This window comes from Haplochromis burtoni, unplaced genomic scaffold (genome assembly GCF_018398535.1).
Source record: "Haplochromis burtoni strain Fernald_Lab_line unplaced genomic scaffold, NCSU_Asbu1 Contig_255, whole genome shotgun sequence".
Taxonomy (NCBI): Eukaryota; Metazoa; Chordata; class Actinopteri; order Cichliformes; family Cichlidae; genus Haplochromis; species Haplochromis burtoni.
Genome location: NW_024582616.1, coordinates 627,513 through 645,637, shown reverse-complemented (window position 1 = coordinate 645,637; position 18,125 = coordinate 627,513). Strand labels below are relative to the sequence as shown.

At 40.7% G+C, this 18,125-nt stretch overlaps 1 protein-coding gene across 1 annotated transcript in view; it reads right to left on the bottom strand.

The window, feature by feature from the left end:
- Positions 1 to 6,191: 6,191 nt before the first annotated feature.
- The window catches only part of zgc:153039 (uncharacterized protein LOC767698 homolog), a 77,282-nt gene continuing 65,348 nt past the window's right edge, over positions 6,192 to 18,125 (bottom strand). Inside the window, exons 11-13 of the mRNA XM_005938311.3 lie at positions 12,681 to 12,855; positions 11,219 to 11,365; positions 6,192 to 10,438 (exon numbers count right to left, since the gene is read on the bottom strand). Of these exons, the coding sequence (XP_005938373.1) occupies positions 9,483 to 10,438; positions 11,219 to 11,365; positions 12,681 to 12,855 (1,278 nt within the window). The 3' untranslated portion in view covers positions 6,192 to 9,482. The remainder of the gene's footprint in view (positions 10,439 to 11,218; positions 11,366 to 12,680; positions 12,856 to 18,125) is intronic.

Genomic DNA, 18,125 nt, shown 5'->3' with positions numbered 1-18,125 from the left:
CTCACCAACTTAATAGAAAAGCTCAGTTGTTCATGATAATTTTGTGACCCCATTATCATATGTAGTTGAGTCCATCGACTTCAGGTGGCATGACGATGTGGGAATTGTAGCTCTAAGACAGAGGCCTCCTCCAGATAATCCTAGCGTACCAGACCTATAAAGAATCCTGCCCTGCCCCTTGATTCAACTCACCACCAGTTAGTGACCGGCTGAGCTCACATCTTAAACTGAATGTACAGGGTGGGCCATTTATATGGATACACCATAATAACATGGGAATGGTTGGTGATATTAAAGTCCTGTTTGTGGCACATTAGTATATGTGAGGGGGCAAACTCCTCAAGATGGGTGGTGACCATGGTGGCCATTGAGAAGTTGGCCATCTTGGATACAACTTTTGTTTTTTCAATAGGAAGAGGGCCATGTGACACATCAAACTTATTGGTAATGTCACAAGAAAAACAATGGTGTGCTTGGCTTCAGGCTGTTTTGTTGCTTTAATTAATTTATTATTAACAATAATATAAAATTATGCACAAAAGGAATTACTAATATAAAAAAATGTGGTTTTATTTATATATGTTTATATATAAATATTTACGGTGGCCCCTAGAGACAAAACACGTACAAACTCCAAAAAGCATGTACAAACTCCAAAACACAGCTATCTAGATCACTTAAATTACGCAATTGAAAGCATACTTTTATGGTTTGTGTATTCATACACAAGCACTCATATATATTCAAATAATTTTAAGAAAAATGTTCATTTACCTGTTACTACCACACACCAAATCCAGTCGTTGGTCCTTGCTGGCTTGTGTAGCCACTAGGTAACAAAAGCTTAACACAGCGCCTAGCATCCTGGAGCACTTCTGTTGTGTTTTGGAATTTGTACGTGCTTCAGAGTTCATACGTGTTTTGAAGTTTGTACATGCTTTGTCTCTAAGGGCCACCGTAAATATACTTTTATTTATTCACTCCACATAAAATGTAATAAATAAATCATATAATACAAAAACGAACTATTCACAGTTCAACTTTTAACTATTTCAATTTTCAGCTTCTTCCTTTTAAACAAATTTAGGCACCTTGCCCATGCCAAAAGCGCTGACAGGCGGAGGATAGTCCTCCCCAAGCTGCTATCGGGGCAGGAGACGTTCAAACCTATGCGTCCAAACTGCAAATGAATCGCGCATGAGCGAAGCTGCTGCTCCCGCACTGACTGTAACGCAGTCAGTTCTTTTACTGTTATGTGTTATATATTGTTTTGTGGACCACAAGTTTTTAAAATACTTATAAACACACACACACAAAGTAACTCCACCAAAGTGCCTATTTCGGGTCACTTTTGCCGGTCCAAGCCCGGATAAAGGAGCAGGGTTGGAATTGTGACATTAAAAAAACAATAATTGCTAAAAGATATAAATTATAAATGGATTTAAGACGTTTTTTACTGACTTTATCTCTCTTCCACGATGTTATTTCTCTCTCCAACAGTGTAGGTTACAATTACATTAGCATGACCAATTATGCAAATTAGGCGATGACGTCATTTAGCAACTTCTAGCGGCTTTTAGGACAACCAATAGCGATTTTCCTTACTGTGGCGTTAGCAACACTGTTCGCGACCGACACATCACTACCAGTGTTGCCAACTCCTCAGTAAGGAAAATCGCTACTGCGTTACAGTCAGCCCTGCCCCGATAGCAGCTGGGGGAGGACTATCCTCCGCCTGTGAGTTCTTTGGCACGGGCGAGGTGCCCACCGCAGCACCCGCTGCTTATTTAGAGTAAGAGCGATACGCGCTTTCACGTCTAAAAGTCGTCATAAATAAGTCTCTAATAATGCCAGATTTGTCGCTAGTTGCGTTTTAGAAAAAAAGTCGCTAAGGGGGTCTGGGTTTCGGCAAAGCCATTTTGATCACCGTCTTGGTAGGTTTGTTGGTAGGACTTCATAATACAGCCTACAACAAAGGGGATCATTCCCATCGAATCAAAAACTAAACACAGACGGTGCAGCTTAGCAAAGTCCATCAAGTGAAGTTGGACTTTGTAGAAAGCACTCATCCAGATGCTCCTGGTGAACACTCACTAAATGATTGACCTGCCTACCTCTTGGTAGGGTTGGTCATCAAACTATGTAATACAACCTAGGGCTAAGTGCATGTCTCCCTGTAGAATTAAATAGTTGCGTTGGCTCTTGTCTGATATCACGATTTAATAAAATCTAACTGCAAATCCTTGCCAGAACATTTCCACCTGGGTTGTCTTGGTGCAGTTTCCAATTATAATGCACATCTTGGTCAAACATGGCGGTTGGCACTGTTGTCCACTGAGAGAAAGCCAGTTAAAAATTAAGAGAGCAGAGTTCATCACATGGCTGTGTTCACTGTAAAATCCAAATCTTAAAAGTATGAGTGGGTCAGCTGGAGTGCAGTTTGGCCAGTGGTAGACATGACTGGTTATAAAATGCAATTTTTGAGTACTTTCTAAAGCAAAATGTGCCAAAATAGCTCAGTTGGGAGAGCGTTAGACTGAACATCTAAAGGACTGTATTTCGAGCCTGGGTTTCGGCAAAGTCATTTTGATCACCATCTAGCACTTGGTAGGTTTGTTGGTAGGACTTCATAAAACAGCCTACAACTAAGTGGGTAATTCACATTGAATCAAAAACTAAACACAGACGGTGCAGCTTAGCAAAGTCCATCAAGTGCAGGTAGCATTTGTAGAAGACCACCCTGCAGAACACTCACTATATGATTGACCTACCTCTTGGTAGGGTTTGTAATCCAATTCCTATTCAATTCAATTCATAATACAGCCTAGGGGGGCATGTCTCCCCCTAGAATTAAATATTTGCATTGGCTTTTGTCTGACATAATGATTTAATAATATCTAACTGCAAATCGTCACTAGTACATACAGTGAAATAACAGGTTAAAAGTTCACATTTTTACAGAACAGAAAAAATATATATTTAAATGTGTGGACCAGATGACAAAAGTGTGACTTTTGGAGCCTGGGTAGCTCAGATGGAAGAGCATCAGACTCTTTTGTCAATCACAAGACAACTCGTGTTCCAACAGTGTTCAGTTCCTTACTAATTTTGTTTTTTTACCAAAGCAACATGTGCCAATTGCAGTGTTGTACACAAAGCTATTTCAACTTTACTCTGACCTTTACTATGGTCTTAAACAGAATCATACCCTGCATTCCCTTTCCTCCCTACACCTATAAACAAGTTCCTACTATTGACCCCAGAATGTGGCAATCTATGCTTTATGAATGCTTTTTTCCCCATTTTCCTTTCCTCACCTCAGAGTGTAAGTCCAAGTAGGAGTCTGCATCCTTCTCTATGTCCTAATTTAATAAAGCCACCATTCAGTTTATTACCTGAGATGTTAAATCTTATATTTTGTCCCATTTTACTGTTTAAAGCTTTTGGAGTTAGTATGGGCCTACTCTGCAAGTTTGTGCATTGTTACAGGCCCTTCTCCATTTGCTGCCTTCACTCCTGATGCAGACAGTGGGGACTGTTTTATGGGTTTTCCTGCTTGTCTTCAATTTGTGACTTCACAGTGCATTCAGATATGTCAAAATAGCAATTGACCTATGCGTTCAGTACAGGGAATACCTCTCATTCTTTTGGGTTGCTCACCTAAGGGACAATGTGGATAATCCATGTACTGAGGCTTCTGATGTGTCTAGGGAAGAGCTACTCGGATGTGTTACGAGAGTCTGCAGCTCAATGCGTGAATGCCAGGGTAAGCGGGAACCCACCTAAACCCTAGTTCAAGTTTAGGTTATTTGCCAACAGCTCATACTGATCAGATTTATTTTTGGTTTTGACTAAATCAACATGAACTAAATTCAGTCGGATAGTGACATTATTACATGAGGCCACTATCTACTTATTTACTAAACTTGGCAGCTGTGAATCCTTATTGTATGGCCTAAATTCCCAAAATAAAAATAACTAATACTTGCTAGTTGTTTTGATTCTTAAATATCTATTAACTTCTTTTTACTCAGAGATTACTTGTGCTTTCACCTTGAGATTGAAGGTCTGTCAGAAGGCAGGGCCACAATATTACAATATCAAAGTGGATGGGTGACATCACCATCTCAAGATGGAAACAGCCATTTACCAACTGCCAACCTCTGTATATTTTATTTTGTCATTTATTCTATTTAATTAAAAAAAATAATATATCTATATATATATACATTTTTGTTACATATACACACACACACACACACGTAGATATATTTACACATTCACACATTCAGTAATGCGCATATACTCTTATATTGTACATATATTTATTCATATAATTCTCACATTTACCCATTGGGGCGATCGTGGCTCAAGAGTTGGGAGTTCGCCTTGTAATTGGAAGGTTGCCTGTTCGAGCCCCGGCTTGGACAGGTCGTTGTGTCCTTGGGCAATACACTTCGCCCATTGCCTGGTGGTGGTCAGTGGGCCCGGTGGCGCCAGTGTCCGGCAGCCTCGCCTCTGTCAGTGCTCCCCAGGGTGGCTGTGGCTACAATGTAGCTTGCATCACCAGTGTGTGAATGGGTGGATGACTGGTTGTGTAAAGCGCTTTGAGGTCCTTAGGGACTAGAAAAGCGCTATACAAATGCAGGCCATTTACCATTCTTATATTTTGCTTGTTCTTATGTTATTGTATTTTTGCACACCTCTGTTGCTTGTGAAGCTCGCACACAAGAATTTCACTCACATGTACTGTACCAGTGTACCTGCACATGTGATGTGACAATAAAGTGATTTGATTTGATTTGAAGTACTAAGCCAAGAAATTCTTTGTGAAATGGAAAAGTAAATGCCACTTTATGTAATGCGTTTGTTCATACATACACATACTGATTGACCTAAAAAGATGTAACTCTTAGACCCCCTTGTATTCATAAAAATTCGACCAGCTGCCACGCAAGAGAGTTGAAAGAGACTTTCAGGTCTCTTTTCATTTTTTCCAAACAAACGGACTATTCATTTGCCCCAAACAATGACAAATTGATACCAAATACATCCAAGTGAGAGCTGGTAAATAAGGTCAACTCAGCCACATACAATGAGATACTAGTGTGGGAAAAGAACAAAGGACAAAAGTGAAAACAGTAACCCTAAAAGTAAAGCAGCAAGTAAACTGAAAGAAGAGCAGACAAGAAGAAAACAGAAAGAAGATGACACACACACACACACACACACACACACAAAAACCCCAAAACAATTATGACATTTTTACTGGCATCTGTCCAATATTTACAGATTTATCATTTTTGCCCCCTTTTTTCTAACTGTGAGTTCACAAGGCATTGTTTTTCTCCCTTGAATGTCCTTTAAACATCAAACATTAAAAACATGAAATTTTCTGCAACAATATCTCAGAAGGTCAAGCTTTTGAAAAACACTGTTTGTTCATAGTCTATGATTGAAAAGTACCCAGTGAAATGCAAACTGGCTAATAGCTGCTTAGAAAATAGAGCTCTGCCATGAAGAAGTAACATGCTAAGCCTCACTTTATTATTGCATGAGATGTGCAGACCTTAAGGATTGTTATCATCAAAACAGCAGATATTGAGCATTTACTGAACAATCCTAATATCATCCTACTAAAAGTGGACAACACGCGTTCAGTATGTAAGACATCTCAAATGCACTGAGACTGCTGTATCAATGTGAGAGCTTTAGCTATTCAAAATCTTAAAATGTGAGGATGCACTTTCTACACATTTGCATGCACACATGATTCACAGGAAAAGCCAGCGGCCTGTTTGGCCTCTGAAAACCTTAACTAGTAATTGAATCTGGGTGTCAGCATGACCAAATCCTACTTGACACCCCCCTTCCTCCTCTCCTCCCGTCTTCTCTCTCCCTCTCCGATCCATCTGATGACTCTGGCAATCTGCGTGTCATGTACAATTAAGTGGATCTGGAGATGTAGAGAGGGAGATGAAATTTAAAGTGCTGTAGAAATTAGAAGTGATGAAGTACGGTGGTGTGTGCCGATGGGATCCCCAGTGGTTAGAGCTCTGACACACTGTAGAGGTGACAGGTTTCCTCTGATCAGGGCTGCACACGTGGCAGAGCAGGGTTGTCATAGTAATAATAATAGTAAGTGTATAATAAAAAAAATGTACACATACTCATAACATTTGCATTTCCAGTGTTTATAATAGTGGCTCATTGGGTTACATGTTTTTGTGTGGGTTGCTACTCATTGTGTATACAGTAATATTTCATTCGCAGCACATTTCTGTATCTCACTGATAGTTGCTTTTGGCTTTTTTTGGCATCATTTACATTTTTTTTTCATGCCAAAATTCAAAAAATGTGTTCATATTTGTGAAAATGTTTTAACCATTTGTTTTCAAGATGCAGTGCATGTACAGGCCATCCTTTTCTCGCTGCCTGTTTCCTAATGTGATAATAATAATTTAAAGGAGACGAATTCTGGAGTCTAAAACACAACATATGCTATCCATTCAGGCAGCTGAAAAACATTCCCAAACATAGTTAGTTGTCAGTTTTTCTTTTAATGAGCAAAATTTCTGACTTGCTAGTCTATATTTTCTTCTTTCATTAAATCATGTGTATGGAGAATGAAAGTAAGCAGTGATAGATTCAAGTGATAGATACTTTATTAATTATAAAGAGAATTTAGGCATTCAGTAGCTTGTTAAACACAGTGCATCACACAGGAGATAAACAGCAAATAGACTGGCTCTTATACAGTGCTTTTCTGCTCTATTTGAGCACTTGGAGCACTTATACAAAATGCCTCATTCACCTATTCACACAAGCACTTTCTAAGCCCAAGTGCTCTGTATCTAACATTCACACTCTGATGAATGCATCAGACTTGAGGTTCACATTTTTCTTGCACAAATATGTTGGCTGGCACGCAGATTGGAGCAGCCAGGAAGGAAACCACAAACCTTCTGATTTAGCAGATGACCTGCTCAACCTCTTGACCTACAGCCACCCCAAAAATCGTCCTGATGTCTGATTCAAGCCAGCGTTCTTCTAACTGGGTCTTTCTCATGAACAGCTTTGTACAGCTGGGCGGAGCTTCTGTGCTTAAGGCTAGAGGAGTTCAATTCAATTCAATTCAATTTTATTTATATAGCGCCAAATCACAACATAAGTCGCCTCAAGGCGCTTCATAGAGTGTGCTTGAGATGACCATATTAGGAATATCCTCTCTTACCAACAGTCAGAAATTGTCTGAGCTTTTGGCTCTCAGGGATTATTTGTACATGGGATGATTTCATTGTAAAACTAATAGTATATTTACGACAAAAAGAAAGGGAAAATCTAATCAAACTGCTTTTCAACTGTAAATTGTAAGAGCATACGCCTTTGTATTTTTGATTCATGTTGGATTATATATCAGTTTGTTTGATTCATACTGATTGGTATTTGTTTCGATCTACTTACAAATTGCATTTTTCTTAAGACTAATTACTTGCCATTAATGGTGCAACCAATAAACAAGCACGTCAGAAAACTAAGTTGCGATCTTTTTTTCTCTGCACACACGCAGACCCAATCCTCTCAGAGCCCACGTCTTTCCCTCAGTGATAAATGTCAGCCTCCCTCCTCCTGAACAGATATCGATGGTTATTTGGGCTTATTTCTCCAATCTGTTGTTCACCTCAGAACGGAGATGGAATCCATTTCTGCCTGGTTGGCAGCGAGGGTGACTGTAGGACAAAGTAATTTGGCTGGCTGGCACCCTCTAGAATCTCTCTGTCTGAGCTGCCGAGCTATCTCAGCCCTATTTCCAAAGTTTACCTCACACAAACAAGCGCTCACAAAAACCCCTCAGATCTCTTCTCAAAGACGCATAAACTGGTCTAAGGCTGAAGGAAACAAAGTGCAGACATTTGGAGAAGTAGTTAAGTTTGATCTGGCTTTTGCAAACAATCTGAGCAGGTATAACAAAACAAAAAGGACATTTTATTATTTATCTGCCATTTCAATTTAAAAGTATATATCAAACTCTAAACATTTCATTCTTTCAATAAAGCATGTGATTTATTTATTTTTTGCAGGACAAAGAAGAACTCTATAATCAGTTGCTTGTTGGGGGCTGTAGTGTCCAAAAGGGAACCCAGCTGTAGCAACAGAGTGGACCCAGTGGGTCGAGAAATAAAAATATGTGTCATTCCAAAAACTGCAAAAAAAAACCCCCCAAACAAACATTTCAAGCCATGTCCAAAACCAAGCACCAACCTCTCTTCAAGTACCACACAGGCATGTTGGAGTCAGGGTGAAAAAGAGTTTCAAGTGTAAGTTGAAGTGAATTAATTTATTTTACATGAAATATTTATGGACCCCTAGCCTTCAGATTTTTACAGAAAACAGAGGGATTTTCCAAAGAATGGAAATCCAATTTGTCACAGAATGCTGGGTCACACAGTGATGACACACTATGTATATTGGTAATCTAGCAGTTACAAATATCCCATAAATTTGTCCATACAGTTTAGCAAAAACTACATAGACTCGCTAAAGAAATGGTTTAGGTAAAAGGCAAAGAAGTTACTTCAATTAAGCCTGGCCAACAACGCCGTACCAAAAATGACATATCAATAAAACATAGATAATCACAGTAACGATTTGCATTGTAAACATGTTAAATTAATGTTGGAAGGCTGCTATTTGGCAGTGGAGGGACAAAAGTGTATTTGGATAAAAGGTGGAGTGTGTTTCTCAGATCCCACACGCAAGATGTTTGGAATTAAACCTTAAAGGCATCAAGCACCATTGTTATTGTTCGGGTGTTTCATTTGTAAAGGCAAAAAAATGCAGATTTCACGAGTCAAGGTCTAACAGTCCAACTCCAGCTCCCTAACTAGCAAGGCACTTTTTGATCTGGAAAAATAAAAAACTAAAATAGAATGATTATTGTAAGAAAACAGGGAAGGAAGCTCTAGGAGAGGGGAAATTTAAAACTAGCTGAGCCTGCTGCGAGCGATTTAGCTCATTAATGTAACACTGGTGAAAAGTGAGAACAATTGTGCCATTTGACTGTGGTTTTGATTGACTGGCTCTACTTTTTCAACATTCACCTCCTGCTTTTCCCCTGAAAACATTATTTTGGTAAATCCAATCATCATCTGATTGTACTCATCTTATATTGAAATGAGGTCCATAAATGGAATATGACGGTGCCTTCAGGGGCTTGATTGGAATACTAGAATTTTTACTGGAGTGCACATATAAAATAAAGAAATGGTAAATATGTAGACAGTCAAGTTGAAACTGACGACTTTGTTCTGTGTCAGTGTAAAATGTGCAAGGGAGTGCAGACTGTCTCTGTGAGTGACGAGGTGTTTTGTTGAACTACTGTTGGGTGGACAGGTCAGACAAAGGCAGCTCCGAGGTCCACACACCTTCAGTGAATTCAAGAAAACTCTGTGTGTGAAGCACACTTCATCGAGTGTGCCGTTTCAAAGGTCGGTGGTGATGACTGGTGTTACGCCGTGGATGAGCAGCGTAGGGCCAAGGTCCTGAGTCAGCAGCTCCAGCTGGCGCAGGTAAGCAGTATAGCGGCGGGTGTCAGCTGGGGGGCGTGGCAAGTACAAGAAACGCACAGCGGGTTGGGGCCGGGACTGATCCAGGATCAGCTTGTTGACAGCTGAAAGGTAGTCATCTGACACACGTGTGGCGTTGCTTGGGAAGCTGTTGACGTAATCTTCTTCGTTCTCCTCATCCTCCTCCTCCTCAGGTTGCAGCTTCTTCTCTTCCGTAGTAGCATCCAGCTGTTTCTTCCCCCAGTTGCCTTGACGCTGCCAGTGTAGTGCCACCTGCTGATCCCAAGGCACGGGGTGGATCTGAGCCTTAATTCTCAACTCCTTAAGCAGCTGGCTGAGCTTCTCCTCCGGGCCCCTCACACTTCGGCCCTCCTCAACACACAGGAAGAGACGCAGTGTAGCTTTGCGCCAGTCCCGCACCATGTTAAGGATACATGCCAGCTGCAGCAGGAATAGAGAACAGGTATCCACATAGCTACAGCTGTCTGGGCGTAGGAGGTTGACTGGCCAGACATCCACATACACAGCTCTCTTCCCGGGAGTGCAGGAGGGAGGTGAGAGAACCTGGGCTCTGTCAAAGTTGTTGAAGTATCGAGCTAGTACCACGTTCTTGAGCATCTTCATGGCATCAGCAATGATAGCTACATACTCCTGGGACCCTAGAACCTTTCCGTCTCCAAATTCACCATAGTCCAGTCTGTTACTAGAGCCCCGCAGGGACACAAAGTGGAAGAGAGGAGGTTGCTCTGGCTCGTGAGAAGGACCTGAGGGATCCCTGGACTGAGTGCTCGACATTGACGGATCAATCAGTTTGTCTTTTGGAAGACAGTCATCATAGAAACCCAGGACAAGGGTGTTAGGACGCATCCCACCTGGGAAGAGGAAAGGCAAAAATTATTTCTTTTATTACCATCATTCATTTCCTATAATGTTGAGAGTGGAAGACTTAGAATGATTCACAATATGTCCGTTACATGGCCTGGACTGAAAGTGAGCAAAAGAGCAACGGATGGCTAAAGAAAATTTTTAAAAGACCTTATGAAAGCCTGGAGAACTATTACTTAAGACAACTTGAACAAAATAACAAGAAAATCTGGCTCCTTGGAAGAAAAATATATAGAACTAGTGAGTAACTCAAGACTTTTGCGCAGTACTGTATGTTTTGTGGCTCTGTAAAGACCTTTTTGATCAAATGTGACTCTCTTGATATGCTGCCAGTCCTTGCCCTTGGGGCGGGATTAGGGTTATGGTGCATTTCAGGCATGTTAAATAAACACATTTACATAGAAACTACAAGAAGTTAAAATCAAGTGCATTTTGGGCACATAGATAAAAAGTGCAAATAGCAGTTTGGATATCGCAGCTCAATAACCGACACAGCATATCATCTTACAGTGTTAACGTGTCTGCTTCTGGATGTTTGGGCAGTTTAGTTCAATACTTGAAACTTTGAGTAAACATAGTAACCAAACCACTGGTTGAAGTCTAAATAATAATATAATATAATGTAAACGTAAAAACATTCATTAGGCATTGGCTTTAATCAAAATGTAAGTACGTGGAAGGAACAAAAATCATATTAGTATATTGATACTTGCCTTTGAATTTAATAACAAATAAGGACAATGTGTGTTATTAATAGGGGTACTGACCAAGTCCTGAAATGAAGAGGAGATGTTGGACACCATGACGTACAGAATCAGCTAAGGTCAGGTTGACAAAGGCTTTGATATTTAGATGGTCCACCAGGGACAACCAGGACTCATATTGGGCCTGCAGAGGGTCAGACGGCAAAGTGTCTGGAAAAAAAAACATAAAGTTGAATTGCACTAGAAATACATCTGACAGTTGAACAGAAGTGTGCTAAGATTCAGAGAATGAGAAGGAAATGGACCCAGAAGCAGGAAAGCCAAAAAGTAAAAGGAGAGAGTGGAGAAGTGAGTTGACAGAGCTGGAATTAGAGGCAGAGCGTGAGTGAGATGCAAGAGAGCATGCTGAGATATGGAGGAGAGGGAAGAAACAGAAAGATGCAAGCGCAAATGACAGTGTAGACAGACTTGGATAAAGAATGAAAGATACAGGGAAGCACAAACAGGTGAGCAGGTGATCAGTCATCCCAAAAAAAAGCATCAGCATGTATGTAGAGGGCCATCCAGAGGTCACGTCTACAGGCTTCCTGTGGTTGTTTGAACTGTGCTAGAAGCTGCCATGTATTCCATTCAGCTTTAAGGCAAACAGCTGCTGCACAATTGTAAGTATAAATGGGTAGACTCAAAATAGATTAGCAGGGCAATGTGCAAATCCTCAACAACAAACTCCACTTCAGTGTAATTATGTGAATGAATAGCTCGCTCATATTTCTCAAGACCAAGTGGCTCGTCAAGTGAGAGAAGGGCCCTTCAGCGGCTAATGAACATATCATTTTTTTCCACTGTGAAACACAAAGGATTTGGACTGGGAGCACTCCATTCATGGCCAGTCCCGGTCTGCCATCATCTCCCCCACCCCTTTACACCCCACGGAAGACAAAGAAAAAGACAATCAATGACCTTGCCCCTTGAAAATCTGCAAGTGTGTAGAAAGGAGGTGCCTCCAGAGCTTTGTGCGTGCGATTACTTCCCTCGACAGCAGCAGATGAGGCGATGTCAAAGAGAAAGGGTTAGCATTCTGAAGAGGTCCATTAAACAATGAACCGCTCAGTCTGGAACTTTGGACTGCATTGCCAACATAGAGGCGCATTTCTCACTCATATACTTTCCATATTTGGCCATTTTAAACTGAACCAAAATGAAAGGACTTTAGTGATAGTGGTATATTTGATATATTTTATAGCAATACAGTTGAGGTTCTCAGGGAAAGAAGATTTTTTGTTGCCTCTGCTGCTTTTAAATATCATAATCATGTTAAAATCCTCCAAAAACAATATCTTCTCAGCATCCCATATTTATTTTGCTCATAATTAATAGTCTCTCTCTCACACTGAGTGGGTGTACATGAGAAATGGTGCAGAAGTAAGCCTTCGAATCCTCCTAATGCAAAAGTCACTGGAGAAGAAGCTGATTAAATAAACAAAAAAAGTTTCTCGAGGTTTAAATCGAACTTTGGTGTTCTTACTGAGGTCTCCGAGCTGGACGTGTCCCAGCACGTACAGGCCGCTCTTCTTGATGTCGTTGATGAAGGTGATGAGGCCCACGCTACTGCGAGGGTTGGAAACCATGAGCAGGATCTGAGGTCTCCAGAATTTGACGTGGTCCTTCCTCACGTCCAGCATTAGCAAATACTTACGCACCTAAAGGTTGAAGAGAGACATGTAAGCAGAGCTGTTGGAGAATCTGTGCGTTTTTAACCCCATAAACTCCTACTTCACTAAACCTGCATTCCACAGAAGCCTCTAGTTTGACTTTCACTAAATCTGAGGTGTATCTGCAGCTGTCTCATGCTCAAGTCCATTTGAGTCCCACCAAAATAAATATCCAGATGTGACTGAACTTGCAATGACCTAAATTTTAGTTTTTTCACTTAATGTTAATTTTCATAATATTTGATATTGTGCAGGGGAAAAAAACAACACTTCAAGCTGAAATTGCCAATATATGTGTTTTGCTCACTTTTCTGTGTCTGTTTTTTTTGGCAGGAAGGAAAATTGACTTTTATTGGTCCTGAGATTTAGCATGAGGTACATTAAGGAAGGTTTCAGAAACTATGAATTTCATTCCTCTACCATCTGTACAGGCAGTCATCTTTAGAAAGATTTTTTAGCAACTTCTTCAACAACAGAAGCCGGCTTTCTTCTAAAGCAGTGGTTCCCAAACTTTTTTTGCTGGGCCCCCCTTTGTTTTACAAGAAAAATATTGCCCCCCCCCCTCGCGCGCACACACGCACAAACACATCCTCCAACCACACACACCCATATTTTCCCCCATTGCAGTTTATTTCACACCTCAAACATTTAGTAAACAATTAAGCAAATACAAGTAATCTGCAGGTAGTAAGAAGATAAACGACTAACTCTTTTACGCTACGTCTGCACGTACACGGGTGATTTTGAAAACGCAGCTGTTTCGTCCACATGTAAACGGCGTTTGGAATCACCGAAAACTGAGATTTTTTAAAACTCCTTTTTTGGGTTTATATGTGGACGAGGAATACGGAGTTCGTCACGCAACGTTTTCCACGTCACGCTGTGCGCCACGTTATTGTTTCCATGAGATGAATTGCAGAATGGCAGATAGAGACAAAATACTGTTAATCTGACTATCTTCAGGTTTTACACGCTTACATACACACATGCAGTTACTGTCCCTCCATTTAGAATTCAGAGGCGTCACTGTGTAATTATTTTACATGTACTTGTTTTTTTCCTGTGTATTAATATTCAACATTGCTATCAATACATTTTTCAAAAAATGCCTGTGCAGGTGAAACCAAAGGGAAGATTTGCTTCACCAGATTTTCTAGTCTTTGGCTTAGAATGAAGTTGGTTTGGAAACATATTCAGCGATGCGATGCTTCATCTCCTGCTTTGCATTTGTGTGGGAGCCCCGTGCTAGCAGTGTCCAAGCGTTGTTTTTTTTTTCCCTTTTCATGCTGCGCCCCCCCTGTAATGGGGCCCCACACTTTGGGAAGGTCTGTTCTACAGCTTGTAGCAGTGACCAGTGATGAAGTTCCCACAGGACCAGGGATCCCAGTTCAACTAAAGCCTGATCCACACATGTACCTGTACCAGACACTGCCATGGTTTTGTTGCCATGGATGAGAGGTAGATAAAGTACCGTATTTATAGTGTATAGAATAAAGTACTCTATAAATGTATGGTGGAAGTGGTCTCTAAAACTAGAAAAAGGCTATATAACCACTAGTCCAGATCCATTCATTGAATAATAATAATAATAATGATAATGGATTGGATTTATATAGCGCTTTTCAAGGCACCCAAAGCGCTTTACAATACCACTATTCATTCACTCTCACATTCATACACTGGTGGAGGCAGCTACAGTTGTAGCCACAGCTGCCCTGGGGCAGACTGACAGAAGCGCGGCTGCCATATCGCGCCATCGGCCCCTCTGGCCAACACCAGTAGGCGGTAGGGTAAAGTGTCTTGCCCAAGGACACAATGACCAGGACAGAGAGTCCGGGGATCGAACCGGCAACCTTCTGGTTACAGATACGCTTCCCAACCCCCTGAGCCACGGCCGCCCAAGTATAGAATAGTCAGACATGTTAAGATGTTTATATGCATGTATAGATGTGTGTCATTCAGACTGTTACTGTGAAAAATGTGCCCATGTGCTGCTGCTTATGAATGTACACTTAAATGCCAGAGTGTATTAGAATTATATATATCATATATATTATTATATTTTACAATGCAAGCAATCATGCAGCCATCATCAGGATTCACGTTGATAAAATTGGCTCAAGGTACCATTAAGGAAATGCAGCTGAGTAGAACCAAACATTAGGACTAAACAGCAATGATTAACGCTGACTACATATTGATCATTAACTCTGATGACATGTTAAAGCTGCATCCTACGCAGCCCAATTTATCTCTATGATAGAAAATGGTAATGGGCAATTCCATGCTTTTCTTCAGACTTTTTGGAGTTTTGAGTGTTAAAACCAAGGAGCAATTTCAGGGCTGAAAAGGAAAATGTGACAAGACTGCTGTTCCTCTACTGACCAATTGGGGCTGGCTGAAAAAGCAAAGACATTCCAGTCACTGCCCAACTTCACAGCATTAAATAGAAATGATTACACTCTGATTAAAAAAAAGAAAGAAAGGAAGAAATACTTGGGTCTGTACAGATATCATCACCTTCAAAAAGTATAAGGTGGGGGAATTTTCTTTCTATGTATTTGGACACCAACAAAGCCTGAAGGAAGGACTGGTGTACTCTAATTATCTGACAAATATTATGGACTGGTGTGCGGTACAACAAATGAAAAATGTTTGTGCTTCAGTTCTGGTGAGTGAAGTTATAGTATTTTATTATCTGTTACTTAACACTAATTAGCACATACACATCTATGTATTTTGAACCTGTCAAGGTTATGGATGCACCTAATAAACCAATCTTGCCAACATTAGTGGATAACTTAAAACTAGGGACGTGTGCGACCAGTTGACCACGCTATTGTCACTAGTCAGTACCAGATGTATTGGCATTTAATCCGATTGCTATCATTTTAATTGATGCTGAAATACTTTAAATTGTTGTGTTCTAAATGTTATGCAGCGATGTGCCACCAGATGGAGCATCACTGAGAAATGAGATTGCAGGGAAATGAGCGATTTCCAAAGGGTGGAGGGGCTCTCGAAAGAGGAATTCAATAATTCGAGAGAAGTTCAGAGCAGAGTTGCTGCTCCTCCACATTGAAAGGAGACAGCTGAGGCATAAGGTTAAGATGTTTTAGCCAGGGTTGGCCTACTGGGAGGAGGCCAGGGGCTAGCCGAGGACGAGCTGGAGAGATTACATCTATTCTTACATCTGGTCTGGGAATGCCTCGATGTTCCTCCAGATAAGCTGGAGTAGGGGACTGACAAGAGTGAGGTCTCGGCTTCTCTGCTTAGGCTGCTGCCCCCGTTACCCAACTGATGGGTGAAGAAAACAGGTGGATGAATTATCATTTTGTTGTTTTAGATAGTAGTTGTCATGAATCTTTGAACAGCATTCATAATGCACCACACTTTTCAGCTGCAGTTTATTCGTTTTTTGGATATTTTTAAAATACATGGACTTCTTTTAGAGTAAAGAAATCGATTTAGGAACCTGGTGCATCAACTAATTAATTTCAAAACCATACACAGAACATACATTACACCCTATAAGAGATTCCAGATGAAACTACAGGATACATATCACTGTCACATATGCAATGATTCGTCACCAGGCACGTTCTTACACATGTTATGGGACTGTCCAGTTATATCCAATTTTTGGGTCTTTGTGAACTCTGTGTTATCTGAGGTGCTGGAAGTTTTTTTATATCCCCAATCCTGGTCTTTGTCTCCTCAATGACACCTCTGAAATCTCCTTAAAACAAATACAATGCAAAATGTTGTTCGCCGGATCCACATCCGCAAAGAAGAAAATTACAAAGCAATAGTTCAGTCCTGACATTTGTATGGAATCATTCTGGGTACGATGTCTTATCCGTATCATTAATCTTGAACATACCACAGCAAAATTAAATAAAGCTCGACCCACGACTGTCGAAGCTTGGAAAATCTTCTCATCCAAAGTTATCTCCTAGAAGAGGCAAGAACTGGTTGTAACTGTGTGTTTTTTCTTTCCTGTCCCCATGCCTTGTGACCAATGTTTGCTTTGCTACTGCAGTTTACAGTCGTGCTGCTCCTCCACAGTCTGTACACCCCCAACCCTGTTGTAAATCAATAAAATGTTGATCACAAAAAAAAAAAGAAATCAATTTAATATCATATTTCACAAAGAGACTGTTTATTTGAAATACGACGTGCAATGTTGATAATGTACGACGCGAGGTGCCGCTCAATTAAGCAGTATGATTCATTACTGAAGAATGTGATTAATGGCTTCAAATGCCTTTGTTTAGATTGATTTTGACATTTTCCATTAATCGATTCACAAATTCAGCTTGATATAATAATAATGGATTGCATTTATATAGCGCTTTGCAAGGCACCCAAAGCGCTTTACAATTCCACTATTCATTCACTCTCACATTCATACACTGGCGGAAGCAAGCTACAGTTGTAGCCACAGCTGCCCTGGGGCAGACGGACAGAGGCGAGGCTGCCATATCACGCCATCGGCCCCTCTGAGAGCCCGGGGATCGAACCGACGACCTTCCGGTTACAGAGGCGCTTCCCAATTCCCTGACCCACGGTCGCCCATATCTGAGTGTTATTTAGTTTTAGACTAGTCGGTTAGTAATTTTTTCCCCCCCGTTTAGTCAGCTGCCAGGAACATCTCTATTTAGCACACCACCCTCTGGTCCAAATATTCTGGCTCCAAAAAACTGACATGGCAAAAGCGACTGCTGCTATTGTAGAAGTTTCAAAATGCCAATCGATGGCATAACAGTAGCTTTTATTTGCAGTCTATGGTTAAAATTGGTGTTCCTGGTATAAAAGGAAAGTTGGGGAGGAAAAAAATAGTTTGAAAACCTTTAAATACATTCAGACACTTGCAGGGTGACTATAAAACAGACAAATGGAAAACTTCACTTGAGAATATCCTAAAATAGTTAAAATGGCTTCCACTTAAAAGTACTTTCAGGGTGTGCTTCATTTTATGGACTATAATCACTCTTGTGCTGCAGCTGGGGTTTAGCCTGAAAAGGCCTCGAAAAGGCCTCTGACAATAACGACTGTCTTAACAATCCAAGTTCAGCTCAAGCTGCTGAGTTTATGTTTGTGTGTACATGACTATCAATCAAAACTTGAGGATGCAACCAGCATTATTATATCATAATTGTCACACTTGTTTTCGTTTTTTTGCTGTAAAACACACACACACACACACACACACACACACACACACACACACACACACACACACACACACACACACA